Below are 27,494 nucleotides of genomic sequence, written 5' to 3'. Positions count from 1 at the left end.
ATGGCTGAGCCTTGCGGCTATTATACCTGCTTGATTATGATGAAACACATCCCGTTCTCACCCAACCTCTACACTATGACACTTTTAACGTAATGAATCTCCGTGACCTTCGAGTATGAAGGCCATGAAAACTGGCCTTTCCTTCTGCAGGTTTACGTTGCTGGGGAATGGGAATACATCTGGGGAATGGGTCTACAACAACCAATATCAAAATGAATACCAAAAAACCGACATTCTTTTGAAGAGAGGTTTGATAAATGGTTAAATCCAAGCCGACGAATTGGGGCCACGATGGAAATCTTGTACGACTTCGGACTTATTGCTTTCACTCTTATTCAGGTGTGACGAAGACGGTCTGTTTGTTGACATGAATGGGTAATTCCTTTACATCCTGTAAAACACATTAAAAATAATTGGTTGCATCAAACTGGAATTTCGATATCAAAACTTTCGTTTATTATTGTCTGCGTTGGAACTCGACAGCAATCCTAATTCAGTTCTTTAGACCCAGTCTTTAGACACTCGCAAACGCAAATCTGCCATAAAACGCACTTTTTATGACCGACCCTAGCTCAAAAACTTTAGATTGTGTATCAAAGCTGACTTGAAAGATTAATGCTAATTTTAAAGAAAATGTAATAAAAGGTTTAGTTTGCAACTTTAAAAGTGCCAGCCCGGCCCTCATATATCACTTTCTAAAGTTTGTAATTGTAGGTTTGTTTGAATTTAAAGAAACTTTATGAAACAGAATTACAAACACGGACTAGGTAGTGGTGGCATTACTAGGTTAGTAATACCTAGTATTACCTAGTTACCTAGTAATACCTAGTTTTTTTTCAGCTACTTTTACCTAGTTTTCGGGAAAAAATCTATTACTAGGTATACCTAGTAATAGTAATACCTAGTTTTTGAAAAATGATTACCTAGGTAATTACCTAGGTATTTTCCATTTTTTTGCAGCATTGTCAAATAAATGGCAACTATGCTTTTATTTAATTTTAGTAAGCTTCTCTGCTTTCTGGTCGTTTCTGGTAGACACTAGACAGGCATCAGAAATCACAGGCCCGGCCGGCAGCCATTGTTTCTTGAATTCAAAGTCAAACGTATGGTTTATGGTAGACTGAAATCCTGAATCACTGAAAAACTAAAACTGAAACACTAAACAAAGGAGATTTTCATGAGGAAGTGGACCCCTTCGTTTTCTGGAGAGAAAAGTCTGGGAGATTTCCTATTTAAGTTGTCGCCGATTGCTTTGCAGTATCTCGCCATGCCAGCTACTTCTGCCTCTGCAGAGCGTCTTTTTTCGTGTAGTGGTCGTTCTTGCAAAGGCAAGAAAAGAAATGTCTCCCCTGTCTTGGTAGAATCAAACACTTTGCCGATTCAACAAAAACTTTGACTTCTGAATCTGAATTCTCAGTCTCTAATTTTCAATTTCCGTTCTTATCGCTTAGTCGTTAGTCCTTTCTATCCTATCATTGATCTTAGCGGGACAGAAATTGCAATAAAAAGAAAAAATTCAGTTGCAAGTTGTTGTATTTGTGTTTTTTATGTAATTTGGAAGTATAAACAGAGAAATATCCAAACTAGGTAACTAGGTAACTAGGTATTTTTACCTAGTTAGGTACTTTACCTAGTTACCTAGTTTATACCTAGTAATAGTAAAAACCTAGTTTTTTTTCCCGATACCTAGTTGAATTTATTTTGATACTAGGTATAATAACCTAGTAATACCTACTTTTTCTAAAATACTAGGTATTTAGTAATAGTAATACCTAGTTTTCAAAAAAAACTAGGTTGCCATCACTAGGACTAGGTTATCCTTTTTACTGGGGGTGTGAGCTAGGATTTGTTTTAGTCATGAGAACTAATACTAAAACAATATAACAATAGCAACCAATAGAAACAAATGAGAAACCATTTTTTCCGGAAATGTCCTACCTAATAATACTATACCACCTTAAATATCACAGTAATAAAAACAAAAGTTTGTCAAAATAACTACATTGCTAATAGGATTTCCTTGGTTTTGAAAGATACAGGTTGCCCTATTGGATTATTGGACCATTTTATCCCAATTGTCACAGGCACCGACAGGCACCCATGTCACCGAAAACTTTAGCTGGATAAATTTCATGACAATATTTACTCAAGAATGCAACGAGAATCGTTAGCTAAAAAAAGTGTTGTCTATTCAGCAACTTGACGTAAAAACTTGAAATGCCTATGATCCAATTGATCTATTTATGCTAATGCAATATCTTGATGAGACAGTAGTATTGATAGCCACCTTGCAATTATCGAGATTTTTTTTTAGTAACAGTTGTAGTAAGCTACGAAAAAGTCGAAGAGATTCAAATGAGGAACTAACTTCCCGCCTCGGTCTATGGAGCAAAAAGGGAGCACGGCCACTGAAGCAAGTTCAGATACTATTTTAGGGGAAGTTTTTCAAAAAAGATTTGCTCCGAACTGGGAAAAAGAACTTCACTCTGCATCTCTTTAACGGATTGTATCATCAGGACAGATGATAATAGCCATAAAATTTAACGATAAAAGTAACCACAAAGCAAATAGTAAAATATAAAAGCAGCACTAACATGACTATTTCTATTTGATGGGGAATCCGCCAGAACATTCCCTGTAAATCAACATGACAGTCTTGCAGGGTGTGGAATAAGTTTGTTCTCTTCTTTCTCAACTTTGATTTCTCAAAGGTATCTCTAGGGCTCCACTTCTTCATCAAGATCCAGAAAGGATTTGTTTTTGCCTAAAATGTAACAAATCATTAGTGTGTTTTATGACAAAAACAAGGCGGTATAACATTATGCACCTAATGCTCGTTTGTCAACTGAACCGTGAGAACCATCTGCCTCAAATTGTATTGCTTTTGACAAAAGGGGTTTTCCAAATTCGGTCTTGGCCAAATTTTCAAGCAACTGTTGGAATCGATGGGGCTGCTCGAGTAAAATCACGTCTTACGGTCTTTCCTATAATTTCTTCACCGCCGTCAATTTCTTAACAACGAGATGTCACATAAAGTGCTTTGCACTGCTAGTTTTGTACTGCACGAATTGTTGACGTAATGGCACTCCTTTAACATGGTAATGGCCTAACGGGCCCGTTAGCCGTTAACTAACCCAACCCCACCTCGCAATATGTGTCGCCATATTGTTATTCTTTCAGAGCAGACAACAGTTTTCCAAAATAGCTCGACGATTTCGCCATCTAGGGTGGAGCATTCGCAAAAGATTAAGTAAAAGAGAGAGAGCCAAAGAATAGAGAAAGAGTAAAAGATTAAGCCGTTAACGGATACACGGTTATAACGTTAAATGGCTAACAAAAAAAAAAGATACATTTGCTAGTAGTGAGCAGCTATATTCAAAACAAGAGTGTATTGATAATGTCGGATAACAAATGTCACAAAATATGGAGTTATAATGGGGTGTATACTTAGTGGTCTACAGAAAAGGGTACATTGCGATACCAAATATCGACAGGGCGGAACACGGATAAAGACCGCTCTTGTCAGATTAGATACAGCACATGCACTTAAAAAATGGGTAGCAAAGTAAGTTCTGGGGTGCATAAAATATGTTTTAAAGTTAAATATGTATCCATAAATGAAAATCTGGACGCATTTATACACAGACTTTATCGACAGAAAACTAGAATGTAAAAGTCTCCAGACAAATGCCGCTAATTCTTCCTTATGTACAAAATTTCCATCTTAAACTAGTCGGTTAAATGTCGATGACAGACAGGATTCAATATTTGCTTTTTTTTGGATTTCATTTCGTAAAACTTGTGCCATGAATCCAGATAACTGATGTTCCAAATTAATTCCTTACTTTTCAACTTTGGAAAGCTTAATTTTGCGATTTTTTTTTTTGGTTTTTTGAGCAACTTACACACTATTTGGTTATACTAATGAAACCATGAAAAAATAAAAGGAATAAAGTTCAAAGAGCGTGATGCTATTTCGTACGGTATACCATATAGATTTTAGCGATAAGATAATTAGGTGTTTTAATGATACTGTCTGATTGAATCAAATAGGAGGATCGATTAGTCAGATGTCAGAAAGAAATAATAGAAGCATTCGCAATAACACATTGTTATACAAATGAAAATGGGAGCAATATTTCTCATGACGAAATAGGCACTTTTTGTTTCATGCAAAAAACCAAACTATAATGATTTTAAGATATTTCCTTTTTTTAAATTATGCTTTACACATAACTCACTGGGCGCCGTTGAATTTTGATCTTGATTGAGTTTTCCCATTTTTCCTTTACGAAATTTAATTTTCGATTTAAAATTATTACAAGCAAGATACTAAATAATAAGTGAAAAAAAAACACGCAACATAAAATCTTAGTAGTCTAGTTATGGATTGTGAATTGTTTAATGCTCTCACTCGGATTAAGCTGTTGGCGCCTTTCCCATTGAATTGACTTTTAACATGGGGGCTCTAAATTTGGAACGGGTGACTCGGGACCAATGCCAGTTGTAGAGCTAACGCTGTTTTGTTCTGCTCGATCTAGTGTCAGGCTGGAGATGATGACTGTACGGGAGAGGGCACCTTCGCTTAATTCCGGTGCTATATGTTGCATGAACGATTTCTGAACCACGTTGACAGAGGATGGCGGAAGATCTTCAAAATTTCCACTTAATCGTTTGATTACGGTTCCTTGGGTTTGGCTCAGTCGGCCGGAATTCCGGCCTAAAGAACCAGTCATTTCGCCTCCATTGAGCGGGTTGCTGCCACTCAGTTGCTCAAAGCGGTTGCGGACAGCAGCAAAATTACCTGCACTTGGGTTTAAATCAGTTAACGGCTGTGGTTGTGAATCGTCGGAAAGGGACGACATCTCCAAAGTTATAGTGTGGGTATCACTAAATCCCAATTCTCCTTGGGCAAGTTCCGTCATTTCAGTGTGAAATTGCTGAGTTCTACCGTTCTCAATCTATTTAAAAAACAAAAGACATTTATTTAGTGTTGAACAAGCAAAGTTGGAAAATTGTTTTTGTTAAAATAGTACAGCACGCTACTTACTTGAGATGAGTGTTCGATTAAATTTGGAGTGCTCTCGCCACTAGGCTCTGGACTGGCCGGAGAAAACGGACTTCCTTCTGAACTAGAACTGGTTTCAGAAGGGCTAGTACCTAAACTAGTGGTCGTCAATGTTACATCAGTGCTAATAGATTCTTCCATTTGAGTGTAGGACATCGTTGTTTGGACACTTTCTACAGTTTGAATACTGGTGCTGCCAAACCACAAGGACTCAGCAATATCGCCACCTAATGGCCGTTGCGTGACGTTGCCACCTTCGACGTCGGTATTGATGGTGAGAAATGTACGATTACCGCCAGGCATGTTGGCAGAAGATAGTCGTTGTGCGTCAACTTCGTCTGCGGTGACGACCGTTACCTCACTTTCCAGGCTTGCGTGATCGGATAGCGTACGTTTCCGATTAAGATTGTAGTCTTCATCACTATCCTCGCCAACACGGCTTAGATCTTGGACGGCCAAGTTGTAAATAGCTCGTGACGAATTACCAGCCAATGTTGAAACCGGTTTGAAGTCGAGTGAGACGGTCCTCTCAAGAGATCCTTCCTCGCTTCCGGAAGTTGGAATGCGAGTCAGATCGCCGAGTGAAGAAGCTTTACGATTGTGGGCTTCTTGTTGTCCAGACGACGGTGTAGGGCAACTAATGACCAGTGTATCCGAGCCGGTTGACGTTGTTATCGAGATATCCGTATCAGAAGCTTGTTGGTTGTTGCCGGAAGCGAAGGATGGATCACCAATGTTGGCTTCTAATTCGCTAGATACATCTTCAGATATCAGTGTTGAAAATCCGCCTTCCACTGCGTGAAAGAAAATAACGAGAAGAAAAAAAAACAATTCAGAATTATAGAACGGATAATAATTTACAGTAGCTTATTTTATTATTTTACCTGTTACGTCTGTTGTAATAACAGGGGGAGCGACGCGTAAGACGGCAGAATTCGGTTCAAATGGAACTATGAAGCGTCGAGCGGGAGTGGGTGGGCCACGTTTCATCTTGACAGCATCCGAAGCCATAATAACGGATGAAGGAACCTGGCTAGCCGAAACTTGGGGGCCAGTCATGGTGGTGGTCAGTTCAATATTGCCATACATTGGTTGTTGCATTTTAACGGAGCTCTCGATCGGAGGAGTAGGATCTAGTCGAGTAACGGACAGCAGCTTTGGTGAGGAATCAACATCCAGCATTTCTAGGTTTGGTTTCTTGGAGCGTGGACTTGGCATTAGACTTATGTAACTCGGCGAGTGTAAGCGAATTCCAGCACTTGATTTCGAATCACGTCTGATCGCTTCGGCTCGTTCTGATGGCGAAAGTTGCTCAAGTTTTTGTTGTTCACTTATTCCATCCAAATCAACTTCAATACTAAGCTCTTGGTCGGATGACTTTGATGCACGGCGAAGATCGACTCGAGGCAATTTCCATTCCGGTTGAAGGCTGCTGCTGTTACCCGAATCGTTCTTGCCAGTAATCTCTATTTTGCTACTGGAAAACATTTTAGGCTTTTTCAGTTTGACACCGAACCGAGCACCGATGTTTTTTTTAATATCCTTCACTTCATCCTCTTCATCAGAGCTACTGTCGTGATGACCCTTTTCGGCATCTTGGTATTCAACGTTCTTGTACACTTGAACCCGTGGTAATTTGACTTCCACTCCCATCAATTGAGTGTTACCACTGGCATCTTTGTTTCTAGGCTGATCGTCTTCGTCGTTGTTTTCATCGCTGTCACTATCGCTGGATGACGATTGCTGCTGTTCTCCTTTCTTCTTTTTTAATTTCATTTTAGGCGCTTTGACATTGACTTTAAGAGGCTTCGGTGCAATTGCAGCGTCAACATCTTTGGAACTAGATCCAACGTCACCTTCGACGACTACAGCGCTCCCCTTCGATGGAAATTTTGGCATTTTCAAACCAAGACTAAATTTCTTCTTTTCCTTTTCACTACCATGGCCACCTTCTAACTTGACAGGTTCCACTTCCAAACTGGAAAGAGATGGTGATGTCATGTCGTCGCCATTATTCTTTGTTGTCAGTGAAACAGTGGGCATGCTGACGTCAACTTTAGGCTCCACTTCGGGCTTTTCTTTGCCTAGCGAGAACTTCGGTAACTTCAATCCAAAATTAATGCCGGACGTTTTGGTTCTTTTTTCAGTTTCACTATCCGACGACGAAGAACTGGATTCGTCGTCTTCAATTTTTGCCTTTTGTTTTCCTGACTGAATGTCGATTTCGGCTTGAACTTGAGCTATTTGGGCATTTACCTTAGCGACTTCAGCGTCAATATTTCCAACTTGAATATCAATGTTTGAAGTATCTTCGAAGCTGATCGCTGCGGGCTGATTAATCTCAATACTGGTTCGTGGGAAATCAACATCAGAACCTATATTTCCAGTAAGGTTTGAAGATTGGATATTAACTCCTGCATCTAGTTTCGGTTTGTTGAATTCTGGTAGTTTAATTCCGAATTTGGGCTTCTTAACTTTTACTTTCAACTCTTTGTCATTGTCTTCTTCATCGGAAGAATGCTCGGTTCTGAGTTCCACCTGTGGTAAAGTTACTTCAGCATTTCTCTGTCGTGTTTGAAATTTAGGTAATTTTATGCCAATTTTATGACTTTTCTTTTCCGAATCCTCATCACCAGTTACAGAAAAACCATGTTCCTCTTCTTGTGTCTGCAATCGAGGAGAAACCATATTTACTTCTGGAACCTCAACTCCACTCACTGTTACATTGGATTTCGTAGAAAAGGAAGGCATTTTAAAATGGGATCCGAAGCTACTCTTCTTTTTAATCGAAAGATCTGCATCGGGGAGAGAAACTCCAGCATCGATTGAGGGTAAATCCAATTCAGGTTGCTTTACTTTGATGGTAGAATCAGAATCTAGATTGATGTCGCCTTTAACGCCCGTAGATATCTGAGGCATTTTGACTCCTAGTTTTAATCCTTTCTTTGAATTCTCGTCATCTGAATCGCTGCTGTCGTCGCTTGTTTCAATTTTTGCGGCTCCGCTAACGTTGGCTTTGGTGGAAAACGAAGGCATTTTAAAATGGGATCCGAAACTACTCTTCTTCTTCGTCGTAACATCAACTTCAGGAAGTAGGACAGCATCAATTGAGGGTACGTCCAATTCAGGCTGTTTTATTTTGATAGTAGAATCTGAATCTAAATTGACATCGCCTTTAACACCAGTAGATATCTGAGGCATTTTGACACCAATTTTCAATCCTTTCTTTGATTTCTCATCCTCTGAATCGCTACTGTCGTCGTGTTTCTCAACTTGGATCGTATTTACATTCGCTTTGGTGGAAAAGGTTGGCATTTTAAAATGGGATCCAAAGCTACTTTTCTTTTTCGTCGAAAGTTCTGCTTCGGGAAGTGAGACTTCTGCATCGAGTGAAGGGATATCCAGATCAGGTTGTTTTACTTTGACAGTATAGTCTGAATCTAAACTGCCGTCATTTTTTCCACTCATGGACAACTGTGGCATTTTCAGTCCAAGTTTAAATCCTTTTTTTGATTTTTCGTCATCTGAATCACTATCTTCGTCACTTGGGTCGATTTGTTCGCCTGCAGATACACCAGCTTTAGTGGAAAAGGTTGGCATTTTGAAATGGGATCCAAAGCTTCCCTTCTTTTTCGTTGTGATGTCTACTTCGGGAAGAGAAACGTCAGCGACAACTGAGGGTACATCTAAGTCGGGTTGTTTGATTTTAATGGCAGCATCCGCATCCAAATCGACGTCACCTTTTCCTCCCATGGATAATTTTGGCATTTTAAAGCCAAGTTTCAGCCCCTTTTTTGCTTTCTCGTCTTCGGAATCGCTATCATCGTCGCTCGTGACAACTTGTTCGGCGCCACTCACATTTGCTTTGGTGGAAAAGGTTGGCATTTTGAAATGGGATCCAAAACTTCCCTTCTTTTTTGTCGTGATGTCTACTTCAGGAAGTGACATTTCAGCGTCAACAGGGGGGACGTTCATTTCGGGATGTTTCATCTTGATGGCAGCGTCCGCATCCAAATCGACGTCACCTTTTCCTCCCATGGATAATTTTGGCATTTTAAAGCCAAGTTTCAGTCCCTTTTTTGATTTTTCATCATCTGAATCGCTATCATCGTCACTGGTGTCAATCTGTTCGCCACTACCTGCAGTTACATCGGCTTTAGTGGAAAAGGTTGGCATTTTGAAATGGGATCCAAAGCTTCCCTTCTTTTTTGTCGTGATGTCTACTTCGGGAAGGGAGATGTCAGCGTCAACTGAGGGTACATCTAAGTCGGGTTGTTTCATCTTGATGGCAGCATCCGCATCCAGATCGACGTCACTTTTTCCTCCCATGGATAACTTCGGCATTTTGAATCCAAGTTTCAATCCTTTCTTCGATTTGTCGTCCCCTGAATCGCTGTCATCGTCGCTCGTGTCAACTTGTTCCGCGCCACTCACATTTGCTTTGATGGAAAAGGTTGGCATTTTGAAATGGGACCCAAAGTTTCCCTTCTTTTTTGTCGTGATGTCTACTTCAGGAAGTGAAACTTCAGCATCAACTGAGGGTACGTTTATTTCCGGTTGTTTCATCTTGATGGCAGCATCTGCATCCAGATCGACGTCGCCTTTGCCTCCCATGGATAATTTTGGCATTTTGAAGCCAAGATTCAATCCTTTCTTTGATTTCTCGTCATCTGAATCGCTGTCATCGTCGCTTGAGTCGATCTGCTCACCGCCAGCTGCACTGATGTCAGCTTTGGTTGAAAAAGTTGGCATTTTGAAATGGGATCCAAAACTTCCCTTCTTTTTTGTTGTAACATCTACTTCGGGAAGTGACATTTCAGCGTCAATTGATGGTACATCTAATTCGGGTTGTTTCACCATGATGGCAGCATCTGCGTCGAAATTGGCATCACCTTTCCCTCCCATGGATAATTTTGGCATTTTAAAGCCAAGTTTCAGCCCCTTTTTTGATTTGTCATCTCCTGAATCGCTATCATCTTCGCTCGTGTCAACTTGTTCGGCGCCACTTACATTTGCTTTGGTGGAAAAGGTTGGCATTTTGAAATGGGATCCAAAGCTTCCCTTCTTTTTCGTTGTGATGTCTACTTCGGGAAGAGAAACGTCAGCGCCAACTGAGGGTAAATCTAATTCGGGTTGTTTCATCTTGATGGCAGCATCCGCATCCAAATCGACGTCACTTTTTCCTCCCATGGATAATTTTGGCATTTTAAGGCCAAGTTTCAGCCCCTTTTTTGATTTCTCGTCCCCTGAATCGCTATCATCGTCGCTCGTGTCATTTTGTTCGGCGCCAGTCACATTTGCTTTGGTGGAAAAGGTTGGCATTTTGAAATGGGATCCAAAACTTCCCTTCTTTTTTGTCGTGATGTCTACTTCAGGAAGTGAAACTTCAGCATCAACTGAGGGAACGTTTATTTCGGGTTGTTTCACCTTGATGGCAGCATCCGCGTCGAGATTGGCATCACCTTTACCTCCCATGGATAATTTTGGCATTTTAAAGCCAAGTTTCAGTCCCTTTTTTGATTTTTCATCATCTGAATCGCTGTCATCGTCGCTTGTGTCGATCTGCTCACCACCAGCTGCACTGATTTCAGCTTTGGTTGAAAAAGTTGGCATTTTGAAATGGGATCCAAAGCTTCCCTTCTTTTTTGTTGTAACATCTACCTCTGGAAAAGAGACATCAGCATCAATTGAGGGTACATCTAATTCAGGTTTTTTCATCTTGATGGAAGCATCTGCATCTAGATCGACGTCGCCTTTTCCTCCCATGGATAATTTTGGCATTTTGAAGCCAAGATTCAATCCTTTCTTTGATTTCTCGTCATCTGAATCGCTACTGTCGCCGCTTTTGTCAACCTGCTCGGCGCTTGCACTTACGTCAGCTTTGGTGGAAAAAGTTGGCATTTTGAAATGGGATCCAAAACTTCCCTTCTTTTTCACATCTACTTCGGGAAGTGAAATTTCAGCGTCAACTGAGGATACATCTAATCCGGGTTGTTTCACCATGATGGCAGCATCCGCATCAAGATCAACATTGCCTTTCCCTCCCATGGATAACTTTGGCATTTTGAATCCAAGTTTCAATCCTTTCGATTTTGATTTCTCGTCTTCGGAATCGCTACTGTCGTCGCTTGTCTTTTTGTCAGCGGAAAAGGATGGCATGTTGAAGTCAGTTTCAAAACGACCCTTTTGCTTCGTTGAAATGTTTACTTCGGGAAGAGAAACATTAGTATCAATGGAAGGCGCGTCCAGTTCTGGTTTTTTAACATTCAAGGTGGAGTCGGCATGGAGACCTTCACTTTTCCCACCCATGCTCAACTGTGGCATGGATAATTGGGGAAGTTTAAATCCCAGTTTAAATCCCTTCTTGGTTTTCTCTTCTTCCGAATCGCTGTCGTCGCTGTGTGAATCATCTTTGGGTGCGGATACGTTTAACTGCATTTCCGGCTTCACTGGGTTGAGGGCAGGCATTTTGACAATAAAAGGAGATTTCTTGTATTGGTCGCCTTCATCTAAATCAAAATTGCCCTCCAATTTCAATGCTTCTGTCTTTGGTGCTTTCACGTTTACTTCGGCTTTGACGTCAGGCAGATTGAACTCAGTTTTGGGACTGGCACTGAGCTTTGGCATTTTAAAGCCCAATCCGACAGATTTCTTTTTCTCTCCCTTATTTTTTTCATCGTCACTTTCATCTGATTTGACGTCTCCTTTAACATCCAGACTTAGGTTTGGGTAAGACATTTTGGAATCGAATTTGATATCGAAATCAGTCGAGGGCTTGTCGATTTTGGGCAAACTTACGCCGAATTTGACATCCAGCGCTTCCGTTTCAATGTCACCACAATCAATGTCGCTTTTGCGGATTTCTGCAGCCGAGTCGATTTCCACTTTAGGTAAAGTAATTTCGGTTGACGGGACTTCCAATTCGGCGTGACCTTTACCGTGAGAACTCATGTGAAGTTTGGGCATTTTAAAGTTTGATTTAAAACTAAACTTTCCTTTCTTCTTGCAGTCTTTTTCTGGAACTTCGACTTTCACATTAGGAACGGTCAAGTCTACTTCAATCGGATTAAGGTCAGGAAGTTTAGGAAGATCCATATCAATTGACGTGTTATCCGAACTGATGGAGTCTTGTTCCAGAGTGAGCGATTCAACATTGGCTTCTAACGTAGGAATTTTCACCCCCAAAGCAACATCTTCGGGTTTAATGTCCACATTCATGCCAGAGGGATGAGAGTGCTTCATTTGGAATTTAGGCATTTTAATTCCAAAGCGTGATTTCTTTTTGCCGCTGTCCTTTTTGTCGTCGTCGCTGTCTCCTTCGTCTTTGCTGGAAACATCGAGACTAATGTTATGGTCAAGTTCCACTTTTCCAGTTGGTAAATTGAGCTCGGCATCTGGCAAATTCACCTTAGCCCCATGATCAACTTTGACTTCGCCATGGTGTTTGCCCATATGAAATTTAGGCATCTTGAAAAATTTCGACTTCTTTTTCTCGTCATCAAAATCATCATGATCTACTTCCAGTTCAACTCCCGGGAACCCAACGTCAGCTTGCAGACTGGTACCGGTAGCAATGTTCAAACTAGCGTCTGGAACGCGGGGAGGTTGCACCTGTCCTCCGACTGTAATACCAGCTGGTAGTTGGCCGAAATTCACTTTTCCCGAGTCGATGCTGAATTTCTTTGATCCGTCAACGTCGATATTTGAATCCAAAGTCAAGTCAAGTTTAGGTTTTTCGATAGAAACTTCGGGTAATGAAAAACCGGGCATTTCCTTATCTCCGTGGATAGATACTTCCGGCAAATTTACTTGTGGCGCCTTCACATCTGCTCTGAGGTCGATGTTCTTATCCACACTCAAGTCAGCGTCGAAGTCGGGTTTCTTCATGCTAAATTTTGGTAATTTGACAGACACTTTCCCTTTCTTCTTGTCTTCGCTGCTTCGGTCGTCGTCAGTGCCACCGGAAATAGAATCAAGGTTCAAATGCGCTGAAAGGTCTTTGTCTTCAATGTCAGCGTTAAGAGTTTTCTTTTTCATGTTAAATTTGGGCATCTTGATGGAGAATCCGAATTTACTCGACTTCTTTTTGGTATCGTCGTCGTCGTTTTCGTCATCACCGATCTCAGTTTCGAGATCAAGTTTGGGCTGTTTTACGTCGAATTCGGCATTCGGAAGCTGAATGCTTCCTTGGTAGTCAGCTTTGGGTCTGGAGAGATCAATTGACGGGATTGAAATTTTGCCACCAAACGCCTTGTCTCCTTCGGCATCTTCATCGCTGCTGGTGTCCGATTCGGAATGGTCGCCTTTATTTCCTTTCAAATTTGTCTTCATTTTTGGAAATTTGATTCCAAACTCAGATCCCCCTTTCTTCTTCTTGTCTGCAAGGCTGAAATCCATATTCCCCGTATTCATTGTTACATTAGCATCAATATCGGGTACTGCTCCTCCAATGGCAAGGCCCATGGTGTTTTTACTTTTTTTACTTTCGTCATCAGAATAACCGAGGTCCATCTTTGGGAAAGTTGCATCGAATTTAGGTGCTTCAATTTCAAGGCTTCCTTCAATTGGTTTAATATTAGGCACATCTGCGGTAATTCCAGATACACCGACGTTAGGCGAGTTCACGTCCAACTCAGCTTTGGGTAATCCAAATTTCGGCATCTTAATGTTGAAGCGTTTCTTTTTCTTTTCACCGTTTTCGTCTTCATCTTCGTCGGAAGAATCACTGGTCTCAATTTTTACTTCTGCGCTGGGTAATTTCACTTCAAGTTCACGGGAAGCATCCAAATCCAGGTCTCCGCCAGAAATATTTGCACCGGCGCCAAATTTCGGGATTTTAAATCCAAATTTGTTCTTCGTCTTGACATCCAAGTCTCCAACATCAATATCTGGAACTGCTACAGAGGTATCAGGAACAGAAGCTTCTACTTCAATGTGAGGTTTGTTCATGCTCATTTTAGGCATTTTCCCGAATTTATATTTTTTCTTTCCTCCTTCTGATTCTTCGCTGTCACTTAGAGCTGATAGATGTGGTAAATCGGCCTTAACATTTGGAACATCGACGACGATATTGGAAGAGTCCTTAAGTTCTACATGTCCTTTGCCCATATTGAATTTCGGCATGGAAAAGCCAATTTTGGGTTTTTTCACGTCAACGGATGCGGAAGGTAATTCCACTTCTGGTGCGGAGACGGACAGTGATGGTGGTTGAATGTCAACAGAAGCTCCAGGCATCTTCACGTCAACATCGATCTCTGGGATCTGTGCTTGTACAGAAGACGGCGCTTTGACTTCCACGGCTAGTTCTGGTTTCTTCTTTAAGCTTAGTTTCGGCATTTTGAATTCGAATCCTGCTTTGGACCCATCTTTTTTCAGCTTTGGGTCAACTTCAAGGGAGGCTTCGGGCAAGGATACATCAATTTCTGGCGCGACTATTTTAACTCCCGCGTCAGGAACATCGGCTTTGACAGTTTTGCTTCCTCCAAATTTCGGGAATTTGATATGGAATCCAGATTTCGAAGCTTTGTTCAAGTCAACAGAAACCTCGGGATTAGACATATCTGGAACAACTGGAACATCGGGCAAGCTTGGTGCTTTCAAACTGACGTCCAGATTAGCTCCTGTTGGGAGACTAACGTCGATATTGGGCTGGTCAATTCTTGGTCCTTTGACTTTGAATTCAGAAGAACTGACTGGAGTCGAAAAACTTAGTGACGGAGCTTTGACGTCGAAAGAGACATCGGCACCACCAGAAGTGTTCACATCGCCAATGGCAATAGGGGAGAGTGCTAGACTTGGTGAATTAATGCCACCACCTAATTGAAGCTCGGGAGCATTAATCTTCAAAGATTTCCTCTTTTTCTTTCCTTCGTCTTTACTATCACTGTCTTCACTGTCAGACTGCATCCTCAAAACATCTCCTGATAGATTTGGAACTCCAATTTCAAGGCTTCCTCCTATTGGTGTGATGTTGGGCACATCAGCGGAAATCGACGGCATGGCGATGTTGGGCGCGTTCACGTCCACCTCAGCTTTGGGTAATCCAAATTTCGGCATCTTAATGTTGAAGCGTTTCTTCTTCTTTTCACCGTTTTCGTCTTCGTCGTCGTCGGAAGAATCACTGGTCTCAATTTTTACTTCTGCGCTGGGTAATTTCACTTCAAGTTCACGGGAAGCGTCCAAATCCAAGTCTCCGCCAGAAATATTTGCACCGGCGCCAAATTTCGGGATTTTAAATCCAAATTTGTTCTTCGTCTTGACATCCATTTTATCAAAGTCTCCAACATCGACTTGGGCATCGGGAAGCTCAATTTTTGCTGAGGCATCGGGAACAGAAGCTTCTACTTCAATGTGAGGTTTGTTTAGGCTGATTTTAGGCACTTTCCCGAATTTAAGTTTTTTCTTCCCTCCTTCAGAGTCATCGTCGCTATCACTATCATCTGATTGGCGAGATACATCAATATGAGCACTCGGAATACCGACATTCACATCCAGAGAATCTTTGAGTTCGACATTGTCCTTTCCCATATTGAATTTCGGCATGGAAAAGCCGATTTTGGGTTTTTTAACGTCAACGGATGCGGAAGGTAATTCCACTTCTGGTGCGGAGACGGACACTGATGGCGGTTGAATGTCAACAGAAGCTCCAGGCATCTTCACGTCAACATCGATCTCTGGGATCTGTGCTTGCACAGAGGACGGCGTTTTAACTTCCACGCCTAGTTCGGGTTTCTTCTTTAAGCTTAGCTTCGGCATTTTGAATTCGAATCCTGCTTTGGACCCATCTTTTTTCAGCTTCGGGTCAATTTCGAGGGAGGCTTCAGGCAAGGACACATCAATTTCTGGCGCCGTGATTTCAACACCCGTTTCAGGTATTTCTGCCTTGGCGGATTTGTTTCCGCCAAATTTCGGGAACTTGATATGAAAGCCGGATTTCGCAGCTTTGTTTAAATCGATGGATACATCGTTCGGAATCTCTTGATCGACTTCAACATCTGGCAATCTCGGTGATGTGAAATCGAGGCCCAGATTAGCTGAAGTTGGGAGGTTGATGTCCATTTTGGGCTGGCTGATTGCGGGACCCTTGAGATTCACTTCGGCTACGCCGGATGGTGCGGAAACATTGAGCGAAGGAGCTTCGATGTTGAGTTTGACGTCGCTGGGCACGTTCATGGCTGGCACGGCAGCTGAAAATTCTTGGTCCGGCATGTCAATCGCCATGGAGATGCTGCCTTTCGGTGATTTGATTTTTGAGCCGTCCGGCATGTCGATGTCTACAGCAAGATCGGAAGCCTTGGGTGTGTGTATCTCTACTTTAGGAATACTAAGCTCAGCTTCTCGTACATCAAGTCCGGTAGGAAGTGGCGTCATGCCCAAATCAGGGCTTTTGGCGCTCCCTTTGAATTTAAAGTCTGGCAAGACTTTGATTCCGAATTTCGACATTTTCGAGGACCGACTGGGGTCGACTGTCAAAGAGGCATCCGGCGGAGCGACGTTGATATCTCCAGGGTCCAAGCTAATGTTGACGGAACCAGGTTTCGGAATTCCACCTTTGATTTTGACGTCGGGAACATTCGGCGCATCGATTTCAAGGTTCGCTTTTCCGAGTAATTTTGATTTGGCCAGACCGCCACTTAGCTGGCCCGTTAAGCTGGGAATTCGCACTTCCGCCCGAATAGTGTTATCCGCTCGACCAACCTGTTTTGAAAAAAGACAAAAATTTGGATTTAATTAACTTGTCAGAATGTAAAACAAACTTGAATACAAATAATGGCAAATTACAACTTGTTTGTCATTTGCGATCGACATTTTAATTTAAAAAAACAAGACGTTTTTTTAAATACGCAACAGCGACGAGCCTTTCCTTAGTGGCAGGTAACCAACTTGTTCAGAGGTCCGACTTTCCACCTTCGGCTGACCTTGGTTATGGTCTATGCAACTCAAAGACCCAGCACGATCATCTCTCTCTCTTCGTCTGAGACGAGCGCGTACGTGCTGGTGTGGCTTGCGTCGTTCACTGGGAACATTTCCCAAGGACGACAGTAGACCGTGGAGATCAGTCAACATCACAGCTGCAACAGCAATCGAGATGTCGACGAGCCATCAACAGGCTGCGCATGAAACACAAGTCAAGATATGAATATTTATTCTCACCTTGGATAGGTCATCAATCGACTGCGAGCGATATAAAGGATGAACCAAGCGCTCATTGGGTGGTCCTTCCGGCTGAGCGGATCCCGTTCCAGCTAAGAGTGTCACGTTGGCCGAAGACGACGCCAGAGACACGGTGCTGGAGGCTTTGCGTTTCTTCAGCGTGCTGCTGTTGTTGCGCAAACCTTTTTCCAGCTCCAGGGTGACGTCATATGGCGACGCATAGCTCAAAATGGTCATGGCATCTTCGAAGACGACGTTGCGGAAGGATATTGTCACATTGAGGATCCTATCGCCTAAAATGTTCATCGAGCCATTTAGTCTTGGCCAGTTGGTTAGTCCATCTTTGCATTTATAGTACCTGGAGCGATTTTGCCCGACTCAAAGGCTGGTCCGCGATTGGAAATATCTTTGATGAATATTCCGTCTCTCATGTTGCCAGTCACGTTAAGTCCCAAGCCCGTGAAATCGCGTCCTCGCAGCTGCACTGATACGCGTTCAGGTTCCTACGTAACAAGGAATATCAATAAGAGATAAATTCAGATGTCTCAAGGGTCAGCTGACATAACAACAACAACAACAACAAAATAGCCATAAATCATTCATCAGCTTTCGTTAATCACATTTCGGAATTTGTGCTTTTAAATGGATATTTTATGGTAATCGCAAAGTTCTGAAATTCAATTTGATGTTTACGCAATACCGGCGGCGAAATCAGGATTTCTTTCCAGGTAGTTAGTTGCACGGTGAAGCAAGTAACTTTGTATCATTCACGTCTGATGACGATAAGCGCGAAGAATGTCCGTCGTAAGTATAGACGCCGAAGGGAACACGAAAGAATCAAGGTTTTTAAAAAAAGAAAAGAAAAAAACTTTCCCTCGGCCTCATTAGCCTCGACTGTCACTTTAAAGAAACCAACGCCCTAATTCTTCTCCATCTGACAGCCAAAGGATTCACAAATCATGTTTGTAAAAAGCCATTAAAGGACGCACAGAGGCTACATATGTACGCAATGCCACAATTCAACATTCGCTTGTAATTGGGCAGCTCTCCCCGATTCCTCCCTTTTTCTTTCGGCCTTCTTCTGGAGTGTTTACCGGAGAAATAAAGAAAGGCGACTTGCAAAAGTTCTCCAGTCCTACATGTTATATAATACCGTCGCTGATAATAGTCACTTACCGAAATAAACGAATCGTCCATGGATCTTTTCTTTTCGTTTTTGTTGGCGCCGAAGAACCGCAACGGCGTCCATGACGTACTCCTCGCATCCTGGTCAAATTGAAAGAAAACAAATCGCGTTACGTGACTGGAACTTGGAACAAAAAACCAACAACGTATTAAGCAATTATATTAATAAGCCATGCCTCATCTTTTTTGACGTTCTGTGTGTTTGGTAAAAAGAAAAAAAAAAAAAAAAGAAATGATAGGGGGAGGGGACGAACAGGGAGGGTCTTTGACAGTTTTATCACGCAGGTCTCGGGAATGTTTCACGTGTCGGATGTAGGAAGTTCCTTCCGGTTTTCACCAGGTAGGTTTCATCCGGGTATTTCATTATAAAATATGCGTATAAGAGAGAAAGACAGGCATGGTAGGTAGCAGCTGATTCTAAAATTACATCTCGTCATTCCTTTCTTGCCTGCGTCATAGTTAAGTCATAATTCTACATGGGAAATTTCGGGGTAGGAGGGGGAAGGGAAAAATTCACGGCGTAGGTGCAGGAAGTAAATGACATCAGAGATTCGAACACACCCAAGGGTCTGTGCGACACGGTACAATGACGAATTCAATTTCTTTTTTTTTTCTCCCTTTTGAAATGTTGCCCAGGCCTTTATTATAATATCGAGTCACGATTCCTTCTAAAATGTTTGATTTTAATTGACTAGAGTCAAACATTATTCCACACATTGTAATCACGTTATTTCTTATCCAAGAAGAAGAAGAAGAAGAAAAGCTCACCTTCTGCCCATAGTCGTCCGCCTTGCCGCCGTCAACAACATCTGGAATGCACAATAAACACAAAATTATGCGAAACGTGAAATAAGAAAAAATAAAAAAACAACAACACGGTGAATGATTCACGATCGACTGAATGAGACGCAGTCTTCCAACAAAAACACACGAGACAACGCATCGCTGAGGCCAACACACACACACACACAAAAACGCCGAAAGAAGCTTGAGCTTTTTTGACGTTAAAAAATGTGTACTGTCACGTCACTCTCCTCTTTAACCTTTCAACTGCCGTTGGGTGGAATGATGATGACGACATCCTTGACGTTATTTCTTTTTCACAAAAAAAAAATACATTTATTTTTTTTTCTACCCGAAAGGGCCAAGAACACGGCATGACATCATCTCTTCACTTAATACGAAGAAGCAAAAAGAAAAAAAATGCTGAAAGGCACATTCTTTTTTCTTTTTTTTTTCGGCCATAAAAGTAAAAATACAACAAAGGAATTGCGATAGTTTTTCTTTTCTTTTTCCACAGCCTCCTTTTGTAAATAGCGTGGTGTGGTAAGTTTACTATTGTGCGGCATTATCGGTATGGTGACCTCACACTTTCAACAGGTGGCTCCGAGCGTAAACTCAATCATATTCATTTCAATTTCCCTGGAGGGGAGGGACGGCGGTATATAATCATCATTGCCTCGATGTGTATAGGAATCGAATCTGATTACACTTCCAAGACCGAGTTATACTATATACCAAGTTTTCGGATATTATTGATAGACGTGGAATGTTTGAAAAAAGAAAAAAAAGAAAAAGGAAATAAAAAAAAAGTAACGCAAAAGTTCAAACGTTCAACCCGACGGTTGTCCGTGTGAAATCCTCGACAACAATACGGTCATCGCGCAACAGCCACACCCTCGACGGTCACTGCATGTTTATTGTTTGGAAAATATAGTGACGCAGTCACCGTTTGTCGGTCGTCCGGTCGTCGTGCGTTCGACCGTATTTTAACTGTGAGTTGAGGGGGGATGTGGCCGGATGTTTAGTGGTTCCTATTGTCAAAAAAAAGAAGAAAAAGGGAACCCCTTTTTTTCGACGTCGATTCGGAAACCAATTTTTTGGTTTTGTTTTTTGCAACAGGTGCGTGACCCGACCTGACACGTTCCAATTCTCATAGCGGAGACCGAAAAAAAACAGCCAACCAGAGAGCACCGCTGCTGCTGCTGCTATATTTTATCTCAGGGAGTTGAAACAAACCATTTTTCACGTCTCGCTTTTATTACGGTTGTTTTCCTCTCTCTCTCCCCTCTCCGCCTAATGTCCCTTAATTAAATGTTGTTATTTTCTTTCCCATATGCCCTGCCCCGTAGTGTTGTGTATCTATATACTTTCAAAGCGCGTTATTGTGTTTCAGGCCGCCAGCGACGCTTTCAACTAAACTCGTGAAATGCCAAGGTGAGGTCTTGCGGGTAAGGCAATCAAAGCTTGTTGGTCAAGTGCTTTTTTCTTTCCCTTCTCTCTCTCTCTCTCTCTCTCTCTCTCTCTCTCTTTCGATTTTCTTTTTTCTTCTTCTCTCTTTCCTCCCCGTTTCGTGAAGTATGCCACTTGTAAAGAAATAAAACCTAAATAATGCAGCTACGCTTTCAAAACGGAATGATATGTATACACTATCTATTTAAGCTGGTGGAAATATATACAAGTGTTGAAGCACCGACACGGTGTCCTACTAGACGTAACTAAGCGCACGAAATAGAGATATCAGTCGAGCTCTAAACAGTTAGAAACAATCTCGCAAGTTATAGAAAACCCCGAGCAAAAGTCATTGCGCAGTTGTTTCGGAGTCGGTTTTTTGGCCACCCAATTCACATCGAAATGAAAAATCTTCCCAGCTGTGTGTGCTGAGGTTGATAGATGGCAAAAACTAGGCAATGAAAAATGGCGGGGAGAAAACCGAACAGATATTGATTGCCGTATTCGCGAAACAAACTAGCTGCCTTTTCGAAGAAAATGGTATGACTCTCTCACATTACTTGTGCGGTTATGTAAAAACAGAAAAAAGGAAAAGGGGGGAAAGACAAAATGAAAGACTAGATACATGTTGAAAATCCAGCTTGAAAGCTAAAAGGGACATGGAAGAATGTGTGGCGTACCTGAATTAGGATTGGCCTCGAAGCAGGGATTGTCAAACCCCGAACCGCTTTCCACGATACGCGGCCCTTTAGTCTGCCGGTCTGCACCTGTAAAGTAAAACAAGAAGAACAACGAAATGTAATTAAATCATTTGTTATTTCAGTCCGTGATTTCTCTTCTTAGATTTCAGTTTTTTTCTTTTTTAAGACGAAGAATGTTCTACTGGTTGTTTATTTTGCATCTAAGATTTCGATCTTCATGTTCTGTTGTTATCATTTTCGTAACATACTCTGTCGTGCTGCACGTGTCGCATACGAGCCATTTAAACCCATCTTCGCGAAATTCCACTTTGTAAACACAGATACATATACACACACACGCAGAGTCGCCTACTTTGAATTCATTCGGGAGAAAATGAGATACTATTTAGATAAAGTGAGTCGCGTAAACCAGTTCCAGCACAAACCAGCTTCAAAGGATGCCTTGAGCTAAACCACCAAAGAAAACCGAGGGAAAAAAAGGCCACCCGTCCTGTTGCCGCACTTGTTATCAAAAGGGAAAATAAATAATAACAACAACAACAACAAACAATGCTCAAGGGATACTATTGGTCTTTTTTTTTCTTCTTTTTTTACGGAATTTTCTGTTCCGGCGACTCGATTGAATGTGCGCCAATGATCGACGATGGGACGCGCGTTGGCTTTTATTTTAATGATCTACTTCCCATCGTTTTGTCGGTCACGTAACCAGGGTAATGGTCTGCCTTTCAAGTTACAATTTATTAGCCTTGCAAATTTAGTTTAAAATAAAACTAAATTTAACGAATTTAAATCATCTGGTTTTTCGAAAAAAGGTTTTAGCCTTAAACAAGACAGTAAACTTGATAATATTTGGTTGACGATTCAGTTTCATCTAGATTTACAAATAAATAAACTTCAAGTCCTCAAAGAAAGGAAGACGCAGTTCTGAAGACCTGTTCTCTCTTGGAGGGTTGAAGTTCTTCACCAACGATAACCACCAGGTGACTTGTTCACATGGAAGATGTTGGACAAGAAAACTCTGAGATGCCTTCATCACTTTCTTTCAAGTTTTATTCTAATTCGGCCATCGTGGCCTGAGTCTGGCCTCTGACAAGAAAAAAAGCTAGGTCTGTGTCTGCCTCTGCCATCTTCGTTCACTACAAAATGATTCACACTCAGGTTCACAAAATTAAGGCAAACATACCTGCCAGAATAGCACATGTCTGTTGTGAAGTGCACAAACTATTTCCTTGTAGTTTTTATCTATGATTTCTAGTTTTTTATCACTCTCAAAAATTGAAAAAGAAATAAAATCTTCCATGTGTCGTTGGCTGAATTTGTAGTCTGCAATCTCGGTTTTGCATTTGCCAAATTGCGAAAATTAACTCAAAGTTTTTGTAATTATTTTATTAAATTTGTCTTTAAAAAAAACAAATATTAAATAAAAAAATGATTGGGTAATACACTAAATAAAATAAAAATAAATAAAACTAAATAAATCGAATAAAACCTGATATGACGATATCATATTGCCAAAACTAGGTTTGCAACGCTACAATTTACATGTAACTAAAAGCCGACGTCGCAATAAACCGACTTTGCATTGTCCTCCGAAAAAAAATAAAGAAAGAAATAGCTGTAATAATGTAAACGCAGTTATTTGTTGCCTTCTTATTTATTTATTTTTTTTTTTTCGTTTCAGCTGCGCAACACTTTTGCTCGGCAGGTCATCGTGAATATTTGTGCAACCTGTTGGGAAGTCTTATCGATGGTAGGGAAAAGAATTGGACATGAATCAAGTAAATCCACACGTTCAAAAAGAAACAACATTTTTCTTTTTTCTTTTTTTCTTTTTCAGTATTGATTGCCATTACGCTATAAGAGCGAGAGAGCCGGAGGGTTGGCCAGTGATTACAACGATGGGAGAGAAAAAAGGATGCCAATCGCGTGCGCTTCCATGTTTCTTCAGCCGGAGATGATTCGCGGCCGGGAGGAGAGTCAGCTTCTCAAAGATGAAGATTCAATGGCTTTAGATAAATGTTAGCGTGTGCGCCCGTGCAGCCCTGGACGGACCATCCAGCCAACCAACCAACCAACCAGAGAGAGAGTTCAAAATGCATATAATAACGATTGTGATAATGATAGACGAAGAAAAAGATGATGATGAAAAAGGGGAGAAAGAAGAAGAAGAAGAAGAAGAACCGAAAATGTGTATAAGAAGACACTTTGAAAAAGAAAGCATGCCAAGGGAGGCAGCTCAGCAAAAGGGCCAGTCGATGGCCTCGGGTGAAAACCCATTGAGAGTCGTCGTTTCGGCATATCGGACGAGCGACCGAGACTCTTTTTTTTTCTTCCCAACACATTTGGCTGGCCCGTCGTTTTCCTACGCCAATAAACCCGGAGCGTCTGTACGCAGCTGAAGCGTCGTCGTCAAGTTTTATGTTCTACTATCCGATGGGGGGAAGAAAAAGGAACAACTTTCTACTGTGGTCCATCAAAGGGATTTATTCGTAACACAGCTCAGAGAGGCGACCGAATAATAATCTAACGGGCCAAGAGAGAGAGAGAAATGCGCATGCAGTTCGATCGAAACAAAAGTTGCCTCCCGAAAGTTATTTGTGTTAAGTCACGGCACGGCCAGAGAGAGAGAGAGCCTGGCCCACCTCGGGCTCTGCTTTCTGCATCAGCCCTGGCCAGCCGCGTGAGAGCTGCTTATAGGCTCGTGTGTGTGTCCTCAATCAGCCCCTCTCTTTAATATCAAAAGAAGATGTAGCCACACACCCCTAACCTATCAGGTAAATAATGTCCAAAAGAATCGGCGCAAAATGAATCGATCCGGCCAACGCCAACCTGCTGATTCACGGCGGCAGGTAACACAGTTTTGACGCCGCCAAGTGCCATCCACCGGCTCTCTTCTATTCTATACAACAACGAGAGTTTTTTTTTCCTGTTTTTCATACACAAGAGTTAAATATAATAATATGCAAGGTGCGTGAATGACGCCGCGTCGAGGTGGCAGCCTTCGAGGGATTTGTGTAGGTGCGGTCTTTTTCTTCCTGAAGAATTCAGAGTAGTATACAGAAAACACATTTCTTCTTCTTCTTCTTCGTTCACCCACCACCACCACCTTCCAACTCTTTTTTTTTCCACCACCTACCCATCGCCATCTTCTTCTTAGCTGGCAAGGAGTCCTTCTTCTTCTTCTTTAGGAGCAGCCCGCAGGCTCTTTTGGCTCATCATGAGGTTCAACCCGAAAGGGAAGATTCTCTTTAAGGCTTCAAGGTTGGGAGGATGTCTTGTGTGTGTGTGTGTGTATGTGTTAAAATCAAATAAAAAGAAGAAGAAGAAGAAGAAGAAGGAGAGAAATATATAAGCAAACAAACAAAAAGGTTTGGTGCTGACGGAGTCTCGAGGCGCAGATTTCGAAAGGAGCCCAACTGACGTCAGCAGCAGCAGACGGCTATATACTACTATACACCAGAACGGCATTCCTCAGCTTAACTAATATGGATCCCCATCTGATTCTATATACACTGGGCTGCTGCTGCTGCCTACATCTTTTCTACACACAGATTTCCAGACAGCCCAGGAATTTACAATAGACATGTTGCCCTAGCTGGTATATCTTATAGGCATATGTATTACATAAGGCTTATATATTCGGCTGCTGCTGCTGTACTCAATTCTCTCAGTGGTCGCCAGAGTAAATGATAGACACATCAACCCATGCGCACATAGCTCGGCCGCCAAATCATCGTCGTCGAATGGAAATTCGAAAACGTTAACCGGGCATATGCACACACAGCTGACACACTCGCTTGAAAGGAATGCCGAAGAAACATACACCGATGGTTTAGTGGCCTCTTAATGGTCGGCCTGTCTGTCCGCGAGAGCTGGAAAAAAGAAAAAAAAAGAGAAAAGCTTGGAAAAGAAACAACAACAACAACAAGATTTCCATTTGGCATTGCTGTTGAATATTTTCGGTTGTTTTTGTGTGCGTGTAAAGTTGTTTGGGAAAAAATTCTGACGCAGCAACTGCTGGCGCTGGGCGCTGGCGGATCTGGCTGGAATACGTAATCAAATTCGTCGTGTTCATTAATCAGCTCAACCGAATGTGTGCGCGCGACTAAACTCGACAATCTGTTTTTTTCGTAAGGAGGCTCCTGACTGACTCCTGGACTCTTTCTCGCGCATAGGGCTGGAAAGAGTCGCGCTGAATCGGATATACACAATCGTGAAAATTGTTTGTCGAGAGAAAAAAGCTCATTGATCCATCTTAAGAAAATGCATCCGAAAAATGCGTAAGAATGGAGAAAAGTCTCAAGAGAAGAGAGAAACCGGATTTTGAACTGGGCAAAATCCAAAAAAGGTCGGCTGGCCTTGGGATTTGACGTCGTTCGCTGCTGTTTTCTGCTGACGCCGCAGCGGCTCCCGCTCTTGCACGTGCAAACGGACGGACAAGTGTGTGTGTGTGGGTCCTGTGTCCTGTCCTGCCTATAATAAAATCTCCCATGTAACCCAGCCAAACTCGAATGTCTGGTTCTTTCTTGTCGAAATCGACGTTGGCATGACGGAGCCAGCTACGAGCTGATTTGTAAACATCTCAGACTGTGCAACTTTTCATGTGGTGCTGGTGGTGGCCATCAGATCATTTTCGGTTCAATGTTCGTCTCTCTCTACCTCGAGTTGTGTCCACCTGATTGCTCACGGGCTGCTGCAATCCGAGTCTACACATCGTCACATTCCAGCACAACAACAAACGCGCACAAACTGGCGGCAGCGCTCACACAAAATGTAATTCATCCGACTCTCTTATCCTGTGTGTATACACGACACACACACCTGCTGCACACATTCACGAAGAAAATGAATTTCGAGACTTTTTCTTCCTTTTTTCGGTTAAATAAAAATAAAATAAATAATAATAGAAAATGGCGTGTCTAGCGCTACGTCTTTTCTTCTTATCTAGTAGAGCCGAGCCACACCACTCATCACACGCAAATTGCGCGCGGTATTTAAAAAATAGAAAAAATAATAAGAAGAAAGGGAAAAACACATTGTCGCACGCTATATAAGGCGTGCTGGCAGTCGCAAAACGAAATTGAATGTTACATAAGAGTGAGCTACTACACTATGGGTCCGGCCTATATAGCTAATATATAGAAAAGAATTTGAAAAAATGAGTAGTAGTAGTAGTAGATGTACCATTGGGCGTGCGGCGATAATAGATCCACCAGATGAAAAAGACGAGCAGGGCTAGTGCCACGGCGGTGGCGAAGAAGGTGCCCAGCACGGCGCCGACTATGCTGCTGGACGTGAAACAATCATTCTGCTGGGCTCGGCATGGGCCAGGTAGTACCAAGGTCAAACAGGTCACGACCAAGGTGAACCGACTGCCAAGCGACATCTTCCGATATCAAAACTACTAACCCTCCGTCGACGTCTGCTGTCAATTGAATCGATGCACTCACAAAATACGCCCGTGTGAATGAAAATGAGCGTCCCGGCAGGCCCGAATAGATCAAATCAAATCGATGATTTCGATGTCAACTTGTTTTTTTTTCTTTTAAAATTTGGCTAGCTCTGGTTCGAAGGCACCAAAAAAGGGCTAGTCAATGCGAGAAACACTTCACTGTCACCTGCATCATTCTGTGCAGTTGGGTGGCGAGCCTGCTGCAGGTGCTGATGCTGCTGCTGCTGCTGCGCACTGGTCGAACAAATCAAAAAATTTGGACCAGAAACGAGTCGGCCTTTTTTTGCAATTTTTTGGTTTTAATCCATAGCGAATTGAGTCAAGTCACGACAGTCTGTTGTGTGTTTTCTTCTTCAACGTTCGGGCTTTTTTCTTTATTTTTTGCGGGACTCGTGCAACACACACGTGCGTGTACTGTAGCCTACTGCAGCAGGTATGCGACTGACGAGCTCGACGAGTTGGTGGCGAGAGCCAGCAGCAGCAGCAGCACCACACCGAGGAAGAATCCGTTTCCACAGGCTACCTTTTTTCACCTGGAAAAAACTCAACCAAAAATATTTTCTCCTTTTTTCTTCTTCTTCTTCTTCGGCGGCTATGTGCTGTGTGTCTGTCTGTCTGAGTGTGTGTGTGTGTGTGTGTGGATATGTGAGAGAGTCGATTCCTTTTTGGGTTTTTTGTTTCTTTCGTCTTCTAACCGTCGGTT

The 27,494-nt window shown here is 42.1% G+C and overlaps 1 protein-coding gene across 3 annotated transcripts; it reads right to left on the bottom strand.

Moving 5' to 3' along the window:
• Window positions 1–3,370: 3,370 nt before the first annotated feature.
• Window positions 3,371–27,471, bottom strand: LOC124194477 (neuroblast differentiation-associated protein AHNAK-like). 3 transcript variants are annotated; one of them, XM_046588690.1, is made up of 10 exons: window positions 26,524–27,471; window positions 21,319–21,405; window positions 19,175–19,215; window positions 18,398–18,487; window positions 17,580–17,724; window positions 17,222–17,514; window positions 10,891–16,765; window positions 5,953–9,738; window positions 5,051–5,862; window positions 3,371–4,961 (listed from the first exon to the last, which is right to left on the bottom strand). In XM_046588690.1, exons 1-10 carry the CDS (start codon window positions 26,723–26,725, stop codon window positions 4,455–4,457), a joined length of 11,838 nt encoding a protein of 3,945 aa, XP_046444646.1. In that variant the 5' UTR covers window positions 26,726–27,471; the 3' UTR covers window positions 3,371–4,454. The 3 variants fall into 3 exon arrangements, with proteins under 3 accessions (XP_046444646.1, XP_046444647.1, XP_046444645.1); XM_046588691.1 differs by having other exon boundaries at window positions 5,953–13,699; window positions 15,095–16,765; window positions 26,524–27,425; XM_046588689.1 differs by having other exon boundaries at window positions 5,953–16,765.
• Window positions 27,472–27,494: the final 23 nt, after the last annotated feature.

This window comes from Daphnia pulex, chromosome 5 (genome assembly GCF_021134715.1).
Source record: "Daphnia pulex isolate KAP4 chromosome 5, ASM2113471v1".
NCBI classification, from domain to species: domain Eukaryota; kingdom Metazoa; phylum Arthropoda; class Branchiopoda; order Diplostraca; family Daphniidae; genus Daphnia; species Daphnia pulex.
This window is presented reverse-complemented; position numbering and strand designations above follow the sequence as displayed.